Source organism: Daphnia pulex, chromosome 6, assembly GCF_021134715.1.
Source record: "Daphnia pulex isolate KAP4 chromosome 6, ASM2113471v1".
NCBI lineage: Eukaryota > Metazoa > Arthropoda > Branchiopoda > Diplostraca > Daphniidae > Daphnia > Daphnia pulex.
Window position 1 is genome coordinate 441,923 of NC_060022.1, and position 19,154 is coordinate 461,076.

The 19,154-nt window shown below is 46.6% G+C and overlaps 1 protein-coding gene across 2 annotated transcripts; it reads left to right on the forward strand.

Annotated features, from left to right (window-relative positions):
• Nucleotides 1–592: 592 nt before the first annotated feature.
• Nucleotides 593–18,796, forward strand: LOC124196319 (fibronectin type-III domain-containing protein 3A-like). Of its 2 annotated transcripts, none has more exons than XM_046591271.1 (17): nt 593–963; nt 2,279–4,029; nt 9,605–9,981; nt 11,607–11,832; nt 12,265–12,444; nt 12,567–12,742; nt 12,900–13,111; nt 13,265–13,883; nt 14,055–14,481; nt 14,634–14,806; nt 14,938–15,297; nt 15,391–15,650; nt 15,744–15,947; nt 16,077–16,243; nt 16,338–16,471; nt 16,554–16,754; nt 16,972–18,796. In XM_046591271.1, exons 2-17 carry the CDS (start codon nt 2,400–2,402, stop codon nt 17,089–17,091), a joined length of 5,466 nt encoding a protein of 1,821 aa, XP_046447227.1. In that variant the 5' UTR covers nt 593–963; nt 2,279–2,399; the 3' UTR covers nt 17,092–18,796. The 2 variants fall into 2 exon arrangements, with proteins under 2 accessions (XP_046447227.1, XP_046447228.1); XM_046591272.1 differs by lacking the exon at nt 593–963 and adding an exon at nt 1,199–1,219.
• Nucleotides 18,797–19,154: the final 358 nt, after the last annotated feature.

Genomic DNA, 19,154 nt, shown 5'->3' on the forward strand with positions numbered 1-19,154 from the left:
TAGATTTTTCTCTACCATATATAAAAGGCTACTTTCTAATTTACTTCCCACATTAACTTGACGTCTGCCGTTTTTGTTGTATCAACTGTGCGCACAGCCCACATACTCGCATGACGCAGTTCGTTCTGCGTCTGTTAGAGCGGAAAACCCAAACGTCACAATCACACTATCGTCGTCAGAATATCTAATGTGCTTCCACTCGGATGGTTTAACGGGATTTTCTTTTTTCCCTTAGCTACCATTGGATTCGCTGTTACAGTATGTTGCATCATTGGTATATAGACTATCGACGTGGACCACTAGATAGAGTGGCCGTTAGTTGGCTCACAGGCAAGATTTGCAACATATGGCCATTTGCCATTTCGTTCACGGTCTCCCGATTTGGCTATCTTATCATTTCTTTTTTGTTATCTTACGGCCTGTTTCACTTGGAATTGACTTTTCTTTATCGACTTTGGAAAGAAATTTCGAATCTGGTTTGACCGTCACGTTATAAAATCGACCGCTAGATGGCGTGAGAGCAGACAAAAGAAAAAGGACGCCGGATGTCTCCGCCCATTCGACATTGCTTTGAGACTTTTTAATGTAAAGTCATATTTTTTCTAGAAATTAGTTGTCTGTGTGGAGTCTTCCCGTTCGTCCTTCGTGTTTTCGACATCACACACTCGACAGAGAATTCCACCAACTGTCAAAAAATCTTTCTCTCTCTCACCGAGTCGGCTGCGCGCGCCGAGAGATTCATTTTCGGCGTGAGTGCCAACCAAGGCAGTCGTGTTGTGTGTGTGTGTCTGTGTGTGGTGTGTCGTCCGTCGAGGGTTTTTCGTGCTGCCTTCGTGTAGAGAATTGGCATCCACAACATCGGGCCCCGTTTCCTCCGTTCACTTCAGTATCTGTGAGTTCGTGGTCAAGACAACAAGTTAGCCTGGCCGTAGGGAAAAACGGTCATCAATACAAAGGCATCAGGTTCGTGTGTGTGTACGTGTGGACTCCATTGTTTTGTGTGCTTGGTTATTTTGCGTCTTTGATATTTTCATGTATGCGTTTTTTTGGGAGGGAAATAGTTGACACACTTTTGTGAAGAAGAAGGGGAATTAACTGCAATAACGTTCTAATTTTTGTAAATTGCCGAGAGAGAGAGTTCTTCGACCGGGAATGAAAATGTTATTATGATATGGAGCAGGTGAAATGTCATTTCCTGACAACTGCACCCCCACCACTGGTAGTACCTAATGCCCCCATGCACATGAATAATTCTTGTGTCAGATTGTATAGTTGGGCATATTGTACATGAAGCATGTGAAATATGTGAGAACGTGACTTTTCTCGCTTTTTTGGCATTTGCTTTTTTCTTCTCGTCAAGCTCGAGGGTTTTCTCCCAAATTCTCTTAATTTCCCCCTCGAGAAACAACATGGGAAAGAAGAAAGAAGGGAGTGTGGTGGTGGTGGCCGTTTCTTGGGGCGTTTATATTGGATTCAGGTTGCTAGGTCACTGGCCGTTAAAAGGAATAAAGTTTTTGGGTTTTATTTTTTAATGCGAAATTGTCCCCAGTGTTCCTAACCACCCACACTACCTTTCGAAATGAATTTACCTTTTTTCTTGTTTTCTTGTATTTGTGTTGTACACTTTTAGACGAGTTTCCAGGAAAGATGAAACAAAGAAACAAAAGAAAATCTGGAAAAAAATGTCAATATAGAACGGGGGCGTATTTCTGCCAGTTTTACTCGTGTCAATAATAATCCTCGTGCTGAAAACTTTTTTCTTTTTTTTACCCTTAAAAAAGAATTTCAATTATTGTTTAAGGGTTATGGAGGAGTAGATTAGACTCTGCTCCTCCATTCGTAACAACATGGGACTGATCTACTTATTTATTGACGTTTTTCAAAGCAAAAACCTCGGAAAAGTTTTAGCACTGCTGGGACTGAGAGAATTTTCGGTGGGCGGTTTCTCTGTCAAATGTTATTTTAGATTTTTCCCCCCAACAAAAATGGATGCCGGAACCGCTTATAAATTTCATTCAATCTCTCTGCGAGTCTTTCGGGATTTCCGTTAGTATTGTTGCCGATCGAAAAAAGGGGAACCTAAATGTAGAAGCCGTTACATAATACATGGTGCTGAACAAAAGATCAAACGTCCGTATAGAAAAACACTGGGAGTTGTTGAGAGTGAATATTTTAGCGTATAAAATAGTTCCATGAATAACAAAATTCCCTAGCTTTTAAGAGTCCGCTATCAATTCTTATGTTTTCACCTTTATCTTTTATTTGTCGTTCCAAACAGTTTTCGGTTCGTCGGTCGGCCAAGTGAATACCAGTCGAAAACTCCCGAGGTGAACCAAGTGACTGGCGAAGAAATGCGCTGAATAATCACGACCGGAGCAGTGCGCGAGTGTGTGTCAGCGATGGCCCAAGTGAAGACGGCCAGCAACGACGATTCCAACCCATCGACGACGACGACAGGATCGACGCCAGCAGCCGAGTCGACGTTATTACATCATAACTCAAAGATGCCTGTTGCTAGCATCCCCCTGTGCAGTGAAACGGATCAAGAAAAAGAAACCAAATCAAGTCATCAACTGGTTAACGAAGAAGAAGAAGAAGAAGCCAGCGGAGGTGACGGCGGCGATGTCGTCGACTCGTGTCAACATGTCACATCATCCGCATCGTCTCTGATTCTACCAGCCAATCCGCGCGAAGATAACCTGAGCGTCGCCAGTCCCGATTCCGGTCACGGCACGACTGGCAGTCACACGGAATCGGAAGGCCAATCGGAACACGAAGTTATGATGATGGCGGCTCAACAGCAGCAAATGGAAGTGACAGCTTCTAATGTTCAGCTCCTCCAGCAGCAACAGCATCATCATCCGCAGCAGCAGCAGCTGGCGATGGCAGGGATGATGGGCGCCATCTTGGCCGAGCCGGGCATGCTTCCACTGCCTCGCGTGGATTATTCATGGATGAACGGGCAGCAGCAACAAGTTCACCATCGGCAGCATTTGCAGCAGCAGCAGCACCACGGCCCGGTAGTTCACGGTCCGAGAGTCATGGAGCCGGTGGCTATCAACACGGAAACGGGTTTCACGACGGTCCTGGTGGACGCTTCGGCCATGGCCGGTTACCCGCACCACCAGATGCCAACGGCTCAAGCCTCGCATGGCTGGCAGCAGCCGCATCACCATCCGGGGGGACAGCAACACGGTTTCCATCCGCATCACCATCATCCGCACCCACATCATCATCATCACCATCACCACCACGTCATTGGGGGGCCCATGGGTCATCCTCATCATTTCCAGTCGCAGCAGCAACCGCACCACCCGCATCCGCCGCCTCATTTCTTGCATCCGCACGCCTACCACGACCCTATGGCGGCCGGAATGGCCGATTACGGCGGATACATTGGCGGCGGAGGCTACGATACGGGACTTTTGGCTGCACCTCCTTACGATCCCACGTCTGGTGTCATTTACGATCATCCCAGCCTCCATCTGGGCGGAGGAGGTCCAGCAGGGGGAAATGGAGCTCCACCTCCTCCTCATTTGACGACGTTTGGCGGTTCCGGAAAAGGTGGGGGTGGTCCTGGCGGAAGGAATCACCGAGCTGGACGGGGCTCTAGCGTCAGCCCCAAACGTCCCAATCACCGATCTGTCTCGCAGAACAACAACGCCACTCAACCCAGACGCGCTTCCGGCCAGGCCCATTCTTCTTCCGGCGGTGGCCGATACACTCCATCACCGTCTTCTGGACGTTCTCGGGGATCATCTCCCGGTGTCAACATCACTGCAGCCACAACGCCAAGCACCACCACCACCACTACAAACAACAATAACAACAACAACAACAACAACAATCATCCCCCTCCTGCCACTACTGCCGCTTCCGGCAATCCGCCAATGGTTATCCTTCACGGAGGATCGTCATCGACTTGCCCGCCGCCACCGTCGGCTCCCGGTCAACACGTCGTTCATTTGCATGTCAATCCCGGCGAAACGGTCAGCCTCCAGATGGGCGGTCAAGTTCAAGTGATTCAAGGTACTCCATTCTTTTTTCTTTTTTGGGTTGGGTTTTTCAAATCGAACATATCTCCCCCGTGCGCATTGTTGCATGTTTTATAAGGGTCCCCTCTACCTCCGTGTGTCGAGTTGTTATCGTCCGCCAGACGACAACAACATGTTTGTGTGTGCTGTCTCTGACGCACATGGAAGCGGGTGGAGGGGGAAAGTGACGTTGGATTTTCAGAGTATAGTGGGGAGGAGGCCCCCACTGAGCCCACCCTCTTGTTGATTGCACGGAATTGAGAGAGAGAGAGAGAGAGAGAGAGAGGGGCTGTTGGACAATGCATAGGGCGGCCGGCCGCCCGTCAACCTATTTCTGGCTGTTGCCCTTTAACAATCCATTTCCCTCCTGGCTGCTCTTCAGCGGGGGCGGCCGTTGATGATGATGATGACGACCACCAAGAGTTAAGAAGCTTTTCTGTGTGCCCGTCACGATTGGAGACTTTTTTTTTCTTCTTTTTATTTAGTCCTGCGTTTATTCGACTCCCCAATTGGCCGTTTATTCCCTTTCTATTTTCATGGACTCTCTCCCTCTGTGTGTGTGTAGCAAAGGCATTTTCGGTCACAGTCGATATCCGGTTCTGGCTATGCCAGGAAAACGAACTTGACCTCCCTTTCTCTCTTGTGTGCTTCTGGAAATGTTTGTAGCAAAACGGAAAAAAAAACATTTCATCCAAAGTTCCAAGCCACTCCCTTGTGGCTATGGCTGACTGGGCTGTCCATCTCTTCCATAAACAATTTGGGTGCCGGACCTCGGCTTTTTCTCGGAAAAACCCTGATCCCAGAAGCAGAAACACAAGTCGTTGGTTGTGGTCGACTCGTCTGTCCAGCCCCAGACACATTTCGTTTCTATGTCCGAGAGTCTCCGCCATGTAAACTGATAGAAGGCCTTTTTCTCTCTCTCTCTCTCTCGACTTTTTCTTTTCCTTTACCCATTCGGGTTGAAGACGTCCATCATTGATAACCTCTAGTTTGGTGGCCGTGCCGCCGCTGGGAAGTTTGTTATTTCATCAGTCGGCTGCTTGTTGTTTAGTGTGTATGCCTTTTTTTCTTCTTCTTCTCATCTTATCTCATCCTAGACAAGTCGTCGTCGTCGTCACAGTCTTTTTGGGTTGCTATCTAATTCACAATCTTGCGGCCCATACAACACATACACACACCAATTCAATTATGAGACCGGGGGGTTTCTTTTTCGTCACGACGATTTACTGGCTCGACATTTCGAAAAGCAAATAAAGAAGAGAACCAGTCGATGTGCTGCTGAGAAACTCAAAAATAAAAATGGAGATGTGTGTATGAAAGAAAACAACCAGGCGCAAACGACGTTCTTATGGCTTAGACAGATGGGCCTTTCGTCTCTGGTGACGGATGTCGTCCATGTTGGTAAATCTCTTCACAGAGAGAGAGATAGAGATAGCGTGTAGCAGCCTTGTGTGTGTGTGTGTTTTGTTGGGCACTCCCCAGAAATTCTAGACTTTCTCTTGCCACCCCCGACATGTCACATTGCTGGCCGTTTATTTCCGTCTCCCTCCCCCTACCAGTTAGTTTCTTTTTTCACCCCTCCGACGAGGGAAATAAAAACTCACCATCCGCCCGTTTAAAGTTAACTTGGCGCGGCTGAGCTATTTAAAGTTGGCGATAATCAAGTCGTTAATCTAGCGGGGGATAAACAAGTTGTTTAGCTTCACCGAAATGGTTTTTATTGGTTCTCGGGACTGATGGAATCTCTTTTGGCCGGCAGCATATCGTTTACTAATCACGTGCGAAGGGAGACAAACGACAAGATCCAGATTGGATTGGGCCAGCACTTGAACGTATTCGCCAATCGCGTCTGTTTTATCTTTCGGAACTTGTCGGGCTTCTTCCATCTGCAACCAACGCCGAGTGGGAGAGCAAGTCAATGAAAAAAGAGAGTCTCTTGTTGTCGTCTAGAGTCTGTGTGTTTCGTGTCGGTTGTCTCGACGTTATATAAAGACGGGAGCCAAAATAAAATCAGATGAAAATTGTCGGAAAAAAAAGCTGGAAACTCGATCGCTCGTCGTCATCCATTTTCTCTTTTTTGGTGTAAACAGAAGAAGCTCGGCAGACGAGTTGATGAATGACGATGACCGTTTGCGTATTCCGAGTAAAAGCGATGACCGATAGTTTCTCAGATCTGTCGTCGACTCTCAGATTTAATGGAAAACAAGAAGGGGAAAAAAGTATTTGAACCAACTTCGAGTTAAAAGAACCGCTGGGGTTTTTTTCATTTATTTATTCCGTCCGTGATTAGCGCGGAGCAGAGTGACGTCAATGGCAAACTTGACGTACCAGATATATTCCCGCAGCCGCCCAGAAACTTGAAACGCGGGATTCTCCCTTTGACGGTGGAAGAGAGAGAGAGAGGAAAAAGGCAGGAAACTTGGCCGATGGTGAACAATGTGACTTTGGCACATGGAAAACACACGGGCGCGTACCCTCAAGGCTATCTCTTCGCTTTTTGGGGTCCAAACGTTACAGTAGCAGGTAGAGCACGGGAAAGGTGTATGTGAGGGACTGCTGTGTGCGTGCGGGAGGATCATGTATGCAGACGATTTTCCCCCCTTCTCCTACCTGATCATTAGCGGAGTAAATAGACACCTTTACAGGGAATTGTGTTGATTAAGGTAATTGCTGGCAAGAAATTGGATAGCAGCTGCAGCCTGCACACACACAGGAACGTGATCCTAATAACTCGATCGAAACTCGCGAGGGAGGAGAGGCAACTTTGAGTAAAGAACGATAATAATCACGGCGTTTTTTCTTTTTTCTTTGATTCAAACCCCCCCAAAAAATTGTGTCTTTTGTTTGTTTTCCATCCAAATCCGGTTCTTATCGATAGATAATGACGCAGGTGTGCGCTAAAATACCCGAAACGTGTAACCAGGATTCCCGAAAGCAAAAAAAAATGAGATGGAATCTCGACAGGTGTTTCGTTTTCTCTGGTTTTTTTCTTTTTCTTTCTCCCCCCTCGATGGGTGGGCGAAACAACAACAATTTCCCGGTCTGCCACTCACGTACTACACTTGCCACTCTGGGTTTTTTTTTCGTGTTTGCTTCATCTCTCTCTCTTATGTCGTGTGTTACCAAGGAAGTAGGCCACAAAAAAATAAAAATAAAATTTTCACGCCGCTGGCGTAAGAAATGAGCCCGAGCAACACACGAACTTGCGTAACACAAGTATCCCGTTCGGGAGAGAGAGAGAGAAAAGACATTTTTTTTTTCTTGTTACCCTCTCATCTCCCGAAGCGTTACGATGACGATGACTTTTTTTTTCTTTCATTTATTTACAGTGGGGAATATCTGGGCATGCACTCTAATCCATGTTGGAAATAAATCGTTTGTTTTCTTCATATTTTGAAAGTTTAAATACAAGTCAGAATGAACCTCGTCATGGCGTTGACATAATACAACCCGGACGAGTTGTGTGTGTGTTGGGGGGGTTTCTCTATTGAAATTGGACGGCAGAAAAGTCCAGGCACTGCCATTGGCTGTTATCTTCCTTTTATAGCGAATTAGCACACAGTTGTGCCGTTCTCTCCTCGAAATTAAAATACTTTGCAGCTGTCGTGGACCACAAGCTGAACATCCCCCTCCTCCCGCTAAAGAAAAAAGAGGACCTCGATTGTGTCTTGTGGGGGAGCCAAGGTACATACACTACAAGTCCCTCCACCACTATTGATCCCTTTTCACAAGGGCCTTATATTCCTCCCGTTTTCCCACCTCCACCCTGTTTCTCTTAAAGAACTTGTGACGTCAGATGTACAACTACGTAGTATAGCAACAGCATAGCAAGAGGGAAGAAGAAAGGGGGCATATAGTTCTAGTCGTCGTACTATTAGGACCTTTAGTGCTGCGGTCCCCGTAGAATCGTTGCAACATTGGTGGCTCTTGAAGTCTAGAGGAGAGAGTAAAGAAATAGAGTCCATCTAGTCGGCGGTGGTGGTGACGTGGGCACGTCTGAAACTTGATCGATGAGCCCAACTGATAAGAGAGTTGGAAGATATATAGTAAATATCACCACGTAGTATCTCTCTCACTCTCTTGTTTATTTATTTATTTATTTTGCGAAATATCGTTTGCCCATCCAGACGGAGTTGTCATTAACATTTCAGACCGTCCTTCCCTGGTGGTAGTTGTTGTTGTTGTTTTTTCTCGAAAGAGATTCATGAGTGACAGTGATTTACGTCTACATCCAGATGTCTGTCCACTGTTTTCCAGTCTCTCGTGAAAGCAGCTAAATATGCTAATCTCTATTCCGGAGGAACTGAAGAGTCGAGTCAAAAATAAATAAATGGAAGGAGTGTAGATGGAGTGCAAGTGATGACAGCCATGTTAAAAGTCCAAGTTGAATTCTGAGGTTGTTACTGGGATGGCCAACGAGTGTTTATGCATTCAAAGGTGAAAACCAAAAACAAAAGCCGACTGAATGAAATTGCCAAAGTTCTTGGAAAATGGCTGGCTTTCACCGTTTGGACGTTTGCCTTCAATGAAACGGTGCGCACCCGTCTCCGGGAGTGGCAACGCAGGAAAGCACTATACCTATGGCCGTCGTGACCTTTTCTATATGCTTTCTCCCGGCGTTCGACTCTCGTCTTCCTCCTCCTCCTACTCTTCTTCTTCTTCTTCTCTTTCGCTCGGGTGTAGGAAATCGATTTGTCGTGGGAAGGATCGTCGTCCGCTGATGCTTTCCCCGTGTGTTTTTCTTTCCCTCCGTGGCGCACATCACAGACACATTCACCGGGCGTACAATGTTTCCCGTGATGAACCTCGTCCATTGGCTATCGGATCTTTTGGGTGGGGTGGCTTGGGTGGGTTATTCTGATCAAGTTGCCAATGTCCTCCTCCCCAGGTTCTCCGTGACCTGCGCCAATTCAAGACTCGCCAAAAAAGAAATATAAGAAAGAGGAGAGCTGCATTCTATTTCAGGACCTCTGGGTGGGCCAAATGAAATGCAGCATAAAAGATGCGATAAGAAAAGAGACGAGTCAATAATGTTCACATCTCCTTTTTCCCCCCGTCCATGAGGAAAGAACACATTTTTTAATGGAGAAGGTCGCCCGCTCTCGAGAGTTGCTTCTAATCCCGCCCGGGGTTTTCTGTTGCAAACCGTTTGGATTTTTAACCAATCTCCTGGATACATTTTTTTTTTCTTATTTATTATTTAGTTTTCCTCGTTGCACGCTGTACACACACAGAGGAGATTAAGTTTTAGGACTGATATATGTGTGTGTGTATACACGACATTCATCCATCTCCAGGTGAATGACGTCACCTATTCTTTCCTCTCGCTGTTTTTAAGCCGATTGCTCTTATTCTCTCTGTGTGGTGTACGGTGTGACGATTATTTGACGGGATGTGTCTAGCTGGATTGTGCATCTGTATGTCATCGGGATTGTCCCGTAATTGAATTTCTCGTCGTATCCGTTTTCTCCCGATCCTGGAAAATGATATTCCCATGTGTTGGATTGCGTTATATAATGAATTGGTTGAATTGAATCGTCGCTTATTTCATTTCGTCTTATCTGACACAGGTCCGGCTACCGTGCGGATGGTGTCGACCGGATCGCCGCCCGTCCCGCTACCTGTCCAAGTGCCACCTGGTCACGTTCTCCAGCAGATAGTCGACGAGAGGGGCACATTGCGTCACGTCATCTTATCTCCGGCACCGGCTGCAACGGCTGCGGCTGTTGCGGCCGCGGTGGCGGCAGCGGCGGCTGCCACAGCCGGTCAGCACCAGCAGACGACGTCGGCGGCTGCTGGATCGGCAACAACAACAACAGCCACACCGACGACTTCGACGACGGCCGTTTCAACCCTGGCGCAACCTCCGCCACAACAACAGTCGAACAACTTGGGAGTTTTACCGCTCGCCACTCCGCCGCATCCACCTCCGCCTCCCCCGCACTATGTAAGTATTGATTTTTATCCCCTCGCTACCCCCCTCGCCACCGAGCTTCTCCACCCACCCCCCAGTGACGTCACTGCCATGTCCTCGCCCACCCACGTTTTATTTTTTGTATTTTTCACCGGCACTGGTGTGTGCTGCAGCCCCCCCCCCCTCTAACACCCCTCATCCGCGCAACTCAATCGAATCTCATCAAAGATTGACAGCCATGCAAAAATGGGGAGTCACACGAAATGGCTCGGCGTCAATGACACGAGGCAAATTGCCTTTTATGTGACGTCAAAAGGCCCCGACGCGATTGAATCAGAAAAGTTGAGTGTCTAGAAGATTAGGAGCTCACTCTTTGCCTTTTTTATTTTCTTAAATTCGTCCGCTCCGTCGAACGGCGGACATGGGTGGTGGTGTTAAATCGTTCAGAGAATTTGATTCATCTCCTTTATTACACACGCAACACGAGTGCGTCAAAGTCTATACGATGGTTGGCGAGTTATTTTGATTTGTTTCGAGTAGTTGTCGAGTGTTACACTCTTAGTTGCATCCAGCCGTGGGGGATGAATCGCAGGATGAAAATGATACAAGACAGGATCGAGTGACTCCTTGTTCCCTGCTCTCAGTCTTGGAATAGATCACTGTTGGGTCTACCAGGAACTCTTCTAAATCAACCCACCACCGTGAAATGGATCCGAGCGGGAGAAAATGAGAAAAAAAGCCCCGGCCACAAATAAGTGAGGTGCAGAGAAGAGCTAGACAGGAGAGTATCCAAGAATGTTGCCTTGATATTTATGAAGGGGAAAAAAAAATAAGACACGTCGAGTTTATTTTTTAAAATTTATTTTTGTCGCTATCCCGCGAAAAGAAAAAAAAAAAAAGAGAATGTCATTTGTGCCTTTTATATTTAGTGGAAAGGATCGGATAACAGCCCGAGATATTTTTTATATTTGTACTCGATACTCGACTAGGTGAAACATCGTTAAAGGGGAGATAAACTGGTTTTTTCTCATTGAAGAAACCGGTTTTGTTGTTGTTGTTGCTGGAAGGTTTAGATATCCGCATTCTTTTGTTTTTATTGTTTTTTTTCCCGATTGTTACGGGATGATGACGAAACACATTTTCCGATTTCAAAAGGAGGGAGGGCAAGTATTTGAAATCACAAGTGCGGAATCAAAAAGTGAATTAACCCCGGGAAAAGGAAAGAAAAAAAAACATGGGCGAAATCTTCTCTTTATATTGTCAGGAGTTTAGACAGGACGAGAGATAGGAGAGACTTGCTGACGCGTTGCGCTGTCGCGCTCTGCGCCATCTGGTCTATCCCTGACACGCGCTGGCGTTGGCTGATTGGTCAGTCGTGCCACGTTACACACACTGAAACCCCCTTTGCTAGCCTACTGCGTATGCTTAGTAAGAAAAAAAGCGATAGTCTTTTATTTTTCGGGATCTATCACGCAGTACTTGCCACACACATCCAGTTCGCCAGCCCCTTTGAATCATGTATCGCCTTGATAAAGACGAGGTCGGCATTCAATTGAAAGTGTTTTCCGGCTTTTTCTTTGCTTCAATTGTCTTGTGTGTGTTTGTGACTAAAGACTTTTGTTTTTCGTTTGTTGTTGTTGTTGTTGTTGTTGTTGCAGGGTTCGACGCATGGCCCCCCGCCGACGACTACGACGCCACCTCTGTATTACGGCTCGAATGGAACGGGCGGAGGTGTTGTTTACGGTGGTGGACCGCCCAGTCTGATTAGCCACGGTGCTACTCGACCACCTCATTCTCACCACCATCATCATCCAGCAGCGGCGGCGGTGGCTCACGGTTACAACATGTCGTCGTCGTCGTCCTCGGCTGCTAATACCACCAAAGGTATCAACTTACATACACAAAAAACTTTGTGACTCTGAGCTCAGTCTGACGCCGCCATGATGATTGAGAATCCTACCGGGAAACGTTGCCACGTTGTGTGTGATGAACACTGCAGGCTCCACAATGTCCGCTAGGAATTTCATTTCTTTTCCCCCCTTTTTCTATTCTTCTCCTTTTGCTGCCACCTAATCCAAGCCGATAACAAACACACAAAAGAGAGAGAGGCGTTTCTCTTCTTTTTCTCTCTTTATTTTCCTGATACTTTAGAGACTGCGACGTTGCCAGATGGGCATTGTTGCATTATTATTCATAGCTCGACGTCATAATCGTCATCCTTTCAGGAGACTGTTTATGGGTTATGAAAAAATATGTGAGATTCCAGAAGGTGGCAATTTCATTCGTTTCTTTTCTTTTATTCATCGTCTGCGCTAGGGCCATCACCTCCGTCGCCGCCGTCGCCGGTGAATTACCCCAACGAGCGACTGCAAAGGCAGTCGGCCAAACTTCGCAAGAAATTGGAGAGTAGGTCGAATAAAACGGGGAGCGCTAACGTGACCGCTAATCCGGCCGCATCTTCCTCAATCGAAACTCCGCCTTCATCTCCGAAAAAAGGTGTGTACAATTTTTCTTTTCTTTTTCTGATGATCAGCGTCGGCTGGAAATGATTTTTCATTAATTGTCTCTAATTGTGTTTTCTTTTTCTTTTTTCACGGGGGAAATCCGAAAACAAACAGACAACAACAACATTCGTAAGCTGAAAGATCGCAATCAGAATGGAATGCCGGAAATTGGTTTGCCTGCAGCCGGCCAAGACCATCATCACCACCACCACCAGCAAACGGAGGCAGCCAATAAGAAAAACGATCAAGAAGCAATGGCGGAACGAATAACCGAACTTGGAGCCCCTCAGGTCTGTTGCAGGAAGTCATAAAATAATAATTAAAATCATAATGAGAGTTTAGTAGTTTTTTTCCAAGAATGAGAACATTTCGTTTATTGGTTTGTTTGTTGGGGTAAAATAGTTTCAAATTCCCGTTTTTTTGTTTTTGTTTTTTGTTTGTGTGTAGGTGGCTGATGTCGGGTCGCGATCTGCCAACGTCAGCTGGACACCCGTTGAGCCTGTGATAGTGGAATCGACTGGAATCACGGAACCGGTCAAAGATTTGGTGCTGGACATATCGTACGAGGCTGTGATGGGACAGAAAACGGGCGCCAGCAGTAAATCCCCCTCGTTCTCTCAAGAGAAGTGCAGTTACCGTGGCAAAGAATGTCATTTCAGGTATTTCCGTCTGACTGGCCGCCCCACCATCTCATAATGGAATGGCGCTCTTATACTTTTTTGTTGGCTTGATTATTTTGTCTTATCCGATCAACCGACGACAATAACAACGTTTTTTTTTCCCGTCTAAACTCCCAAAAACAATCACAACAGGTTGATGGATCTTCAACCAGGCACGGATTATTGGATCCGCGTGAGTGCCTTAGTGAACGAGATGAAGGTCAAAGATGCGCCGGTCGTCGAGTTCCGCACTAATGCCTGCCGGCCCGATACGCCGCTCTTGCCCAAATTGCAGAACCGGACGAGGAATTCGCTTTTGGTGCGCTGGACGTCGCCGTCGGACAACGGGTCGACCATCGTCCACTACATCCTCGAGTGCGACGACGGAACGGGCGGCGACCAGTACAGCGAAGTCTACCGCAACCGCAACAAGCAGTTCACCATCGGCAAGCTGCAATCGTCCACGTGCTATGCAATTCGACTGGCGGCCTGCAACGAAATTGGGGCCAGCGACTGGAGCCCGGTCCTGAAAGCCACGACCATGGGCGCCCCGCCTCTGCCGCCTCCTCCGCCCACATTGCGCTCGGCCAGCGCCAAACAACTGAACCTCGTGTGGGGTGGTGGTCCGTCGTCGTCGTCGCCGGCCGACATGTTGTACACGCTCCAGATGGTGGACCCTGATTCGGGTCACGGCTTCCTCAACGTCTACCACGGATCCGACAACGAATACACATGCACCGGCTTAACTCGCAGCACTGCTTATCGATTCAGAGTAAGTTTCTCGCTCGCAAATCGACATCGTTGGACGACATGTCAACTTTAGGGGAGGGGAGGGACGGCCAGCAATCCAATCAAAACGTGATGGATTGAATTAACCAATCCGAGTGGAAATGGGCGCCGGTCGTAACGCGTAAAATGAATTTGCTTGTTGATCTCGTTACAGTTGCAGGCGCAGAACGACGACGGCCTATCGAGGTGGTCGGAAGAGACGACCTTGTCGACGACGGCCGACCGCCCGGCCGCTCCTGCCCGCCCGAGCGTCAAGGGACGCATTCAGGCGCATAGCTTCCGCGTTCGCTGGGACCCGCCATTGGATTCGGGTGGCGCTCCCGTTAGACAGTACTCGCTGGAACTGGACTCGGCTGGCACAGGCTTTTCGCCCATCTGGAACGGGCCTGAAACGGAATTCAACTGCGACAAACTGACGCCGGGAACCACTTACCGCGTTCGGATTTCGTGCTTTAACGGCCAGGAGCACAGCGATGTTTCCGAGACGTTGATCGTCACCACCGAGCCCGTTTGCCCAGGAGCTCCGGCAGCACCGCACTTGGTGGGCAAAGTGCGGTCCACCAGTTTGCAGCTCGGATGGGGTAAATAAATAAGGGAAAAGAAAAGAAATAACAAGGGCGACAAAATTGTTTATTATATTGCGGTTTCTGCGGTTTTTTGGTGGGGGGAGGCTTTTGCCCGCCGGCCAAACGTTGAGTGCTATTTTCTAATGTTTTCCATGGGATTCAAATAGAGCGGCCGGAATACGACGGCGGATCGATGGTAACCCAGTATGAAGTGAATATCATCAACCCGGATGGCAGCACAAGAATCGCCTTCTCCGGCTATGAGACGGAATGCCTCGTTGCGTCTCTTCTTCCCGGAAGGTGCTACGCGTTTCAAGTGCGGGCCAGCAATCGTATCGGGGTACGTTCCGCTAAATTTATAATGGATGGCCTATTCTTTTTATAACACCCGTATTCATGACGGGCTATTTTCTGCTCGTAAAGTTCTATCAATATGCAACAAGATGATAAATATCTGATCGTCTTTTTTAGTTTGGTCCCTGGTCCGAGTTGTTCGAGATCAAGAGCGGCCCAGGTGTTCCCAGTGCTCCTGTCCAGCCGTTGGTGACCAATCGATCGGCGCATTCGGTGTCGCTCGTCTGGAACGAGCCGGACAACAATGGCTCCCCTGTCCACGAATACCGTCTAGAGATGGCGCCTCACCCGCGAGTCACCAAGAGCTCGAGCGTCGGTTCGTTAACCGATTCGGCCGTCGATGTTCAAACGGCCAACAACGCGGAAGACCCGGTCGACCCGGATCAATTAATTTTCACGCCCCACCACAGCGGGTCGGCCAAACAACTCGAAGTCAAAGGATTACACCCGTGGAACACTTACCATTTCCGCGTCCAGGTAATGTTGGCTAATTGTTTCTAAGCAGTATTCTCTCATTCCAGTGTTCTCATGCGTGAATTTTCTTTTTCCGCCCGTTTTTTTTCTTTCCAGGCCGTCAATGCTATCGGTCTCAGTGCTTTCTCTCCAGTCTCTTCCATGACGACATTGGCTTCTTCCCCTGCGTCCGTTTCTGGTTTGCGGTGCACGTGCGTGACGGCGACCAGTCTGAGTCTTTCTTGGAACGCCCCCCATTGCAACGGCTCGTCCATCACGCACTACAACGTGGAAATCGGGGACAGAGGGACGTTCCCCACTAATGATTGTTCGACAACCTTTGACGTCAATTACCTGACTCCCGACACCACCTACAGGTTTGTTCTTTGGATCAATAAATGAGCGACCCCTCAGAGTCGGTCCTTTTCTCTCTCTAAACTTGCATTCTCTCCTTGTGTGTGTGTTTTCAGAGTTCGCGTTCAAGCCGCCAACGCCATCGGCGTGGGTCCTTACTCGACAGCATTCAAATTCAGCACTCGACCTTTGCCGCCCGAAGCGCCGCGGCTCGAGTGCGTTCAAGCCAATCACAACAGCCTGAAGCTGCGCTGGGCCGACGGCAAGAACCTGGATTTCATCCATTATTCCGTGGAAATGCAGGAGGATGGCAGCGACAAGTATTTCATTTGGCATTGAGAAATCTATATATTGACGTCGTCGTCGACTCACGAGTCGCTTTCAAGTGTCGTTGTCATGTAATGACATTTTTCTTCTTCTTTCTCCTTTTTTTTTATTTGATTATTCAGGTTCTATCTGGTTTATGAGGGAACCAGTCACAGCTACAGGGTGCCGAAATTGAAAGAATCGACGTCCTACACTTTTCGGATATGCGCTCGCAACGAGGTGGGCGAAGGACCTTACTCCGACGAGGTGGTGTACACGACGACCAGAGCGCCACCGCCGACGCTCAAGAGTAAATAAAAACCTATAAAATTCTTATCGAATCGTTGAGGCATAAATTATTGATTCGTGGGTTTCATATGTTTTTATTTGATGTTTGATACCAGAGCCGGAAGTGCTTGACTTGACGGAAACGAGCTGCCGTATCGTGTGGTCGGCATACCGATTACCCGTGTCCAGTGACAGCGTGATTTATCTGGTGGAAGTGACACGGACCAGGGAGTCGCAGGAGCCCATAGTGGTACCACTTTTTCTCAACTTGTTTTTTATTTTAAATTTTTTGGGAAAGCACTTGGAATTAATGTTTATTTGATGGCGCACAGATGAGGAGGTGTTGGGAAAGCGAAATAGCCGTCGACGGATTGGAATCGAGGACCGAATACTCTGTCCGCGTTTGCCCGATCCGGCTGTGCCAGGACGGCGAAATCCCGGGTGCTTATTCGCCTTTGAAAACATTCTTGACGCCATCAAATCAAGCCCAGAATCTATCGACAATCGATTCGCAACAGAATGCTTCCAGTCAGGTAAATACCGTCAAAACAATTTGAGTTTTGTTTTATTTTAAAAGGGACGGCAACAGTAGCGCTCTGGGTGGCGAAACTGTTGTAGCTCGTGCTGGAATCCTGATCCCGTCCCTTTATCGATTTCTTCTCCGCGATTGTTTTTTTCTCCTCTTTTTATTCTTCATTTTCTGGCGTGTTCCATGTGGTTTCTCATGTCGTTTTCCTTTGTCGTTTGTAGATGGCGAAGAAGACGCCGAAACCTCTGAAGGATCAGCAAGTTGTCTTCATCATCATCGCCGCTTTCATCCTCATTGCCATTATAATCGCCGTAGTGATGGATAACCTAGGTGTTAAGTGAAGAGCAATCATTGAAAAGCAAAAGATATTGTGTGGCAGCCGGAAAAGGGGAGGCAAAGTAAACGAGACAAATTACGAAAAATGATGAAACGGGATTGATGATTCCCGCCGCTCGTGGGATTTCTGGGAATTTTTGGGAGGGAACGACTCCGACGGCACAAATTTACAGTTGACACAATCCGCACATCACACCACCGCTTCCCTTCGGACCGGATTGTTTATTCCATATCAATTCTCTATTATAAGATAGTCTACGATATTTTCTCCATATTATATTGTTGTTTAGGAAAAGAGAGAAGCGAAACGACGGTGTTAAACAAGCGACTTAAATTGATCCTCTCCTTCTTTAATTGATACTCTTGCAAAGACAAACCCCCCCGTGTGTCCACTCATACACCATGTGACCCACACCCACACACACCTTACTATCGCCCCACTGCGACAAGTTGTTCCAAGTCACTTGTTATTGGCAAAACATTCCTCATCGGCACAGCGCATGAGTTATATAATGGAAATACGTTTTTCTTTATATATATTTGTTTCGGGTTCGGATTGATCTATTTCTCCCTCTCCCTCCGCCAAGTTACGTTTATTCCTTTTTCTATATATGATTTTGTCTTTTGCACTTTATTTTTTCTTCGCCGGATTGTGTGTGTGCGTATGCTATTGCAGAGAATTATTCCAACTCCATTTTTTTGTTTGTCCTCCGTCAATGAAATGTATTGACTTTATGCGGTTTATGTTTACTTTTCGTTCTCCATTCGAGCACTTTAGTCGGAAAAACGTTCTCTCTATTATCTGTCCTTTGATTCGTTCCTCTTTCCAAGTTACCCATGGCATCATTCGCAAAAAGAAAACCAAAACGGGGGGAAAAAAACTGACGCTATTATAAAAAAAAAAAATGAAACGAAACATTTCCGGGGAGAGAGACTTTAATGGAAGCAAGTTGAATGAAAGTTTATTGTGGTGCCAATTCATATATATTTTTTTTTTGCCTTTGGTTTGTTTGTTTATCTTTATTTTTCTATCCCATATTATATTTTTTTGGTCCTTGATATTCTCTATATGCTCTCTATCCTTCTCACACTTGATATCTCCACCTACCTTTGCCCCCTGGTTTCTTTGATTCGATGGATGCAAACGTAAATGTCTGTGACTTTATTCCCCTTTCAGAGAAACAATCGCCACGTTATTATTATGTCTTGGGTTCAATTCTACACACTAAAACTTAAAGAAAAAAAGAAAGAAAAAAATACGCATATTTTCCAGGGTGTTTATATACGGATTCCACAGTTTATCTCCATCTATTTCTCTATCCACCACATACACACATAAATATATATATTATATATACAGTTTATATCTTATGATCCAAAACCAACCAACTAAAATAGGACATTGCTTGGCCATATGTTATAGATAAGAAGTTATTTCTCTATTTTTATATAGCCCACAAGGAGGAAAAAAAAAACAAAAAAAATATATATATTATCCATGGTTTTCCAGGGAGTGACAGAGTTGAATGAGAGAAAAGAAGAAAACATTGAAGAAAAAGAAAAAAAAAACCAACAATCAATCAATTTTTCGATGTAATTTGGATGTTTTCTATATTGAAGAAACGCGCCATTTGAGCTTTTTGTGTGCTGCTGGATGTATCATATTCTATTAAACACGGAAACGGAAAAGATTGTTCTTTGCCTGTGGAATTCTGGAATTTCTTGTTTTCTTTTAATTTGTCTCGCCAGGCTGGATGTCGTGTGAAATTAATTGCGTGTGCGGGATGTCAAGGAAAATAGAAAACTATAGAATCGGTTGCCATTCAATTTCAATTCAGTACAGTTAACAACAAAAAAGCATTTTTTAGTTTTTTACTCCTGAAGGATTGTCCTCTAGTCCTCTACAGGGCATTAACCCATAACTGTACTGGAAGTGGAAACGCCTGAGAGCTGCCCGAGAAAGGGAATGCCCCCTAATGCCCCCTACCTTACGCCATCTAGCGAAGAAGGAAACAAATCCGTAATGCCATCTAGCAATTAAAAAAAAAAACATTTTATCAGTCGACCG

Bases quoted from the DNA above. Each gene is read 5' to 3' on its own strand.
- LOC124196319 (XM_046591271.1), top strand. From the start codon at position 2,400: ATGGCCCAAGTGAAGACGGCCAGCAACGACGATTCCAACCCATCGACG. The intron at 14,807-14,937 runs GTACGTTCCGCT...CGTCTTTTTTAG, and splicing joins GGGCCAGCAATCGTATCGGG to TTTGGTCCCTGGTCCGAGTT. The intron at 15,651-15,743 runs GTTTGTTCTTTG...GTGTGTTTTCAG, and splicing joins ACTCCCGACACCACCTACAG to AGTTCGCGTTCAAGCCGCCA.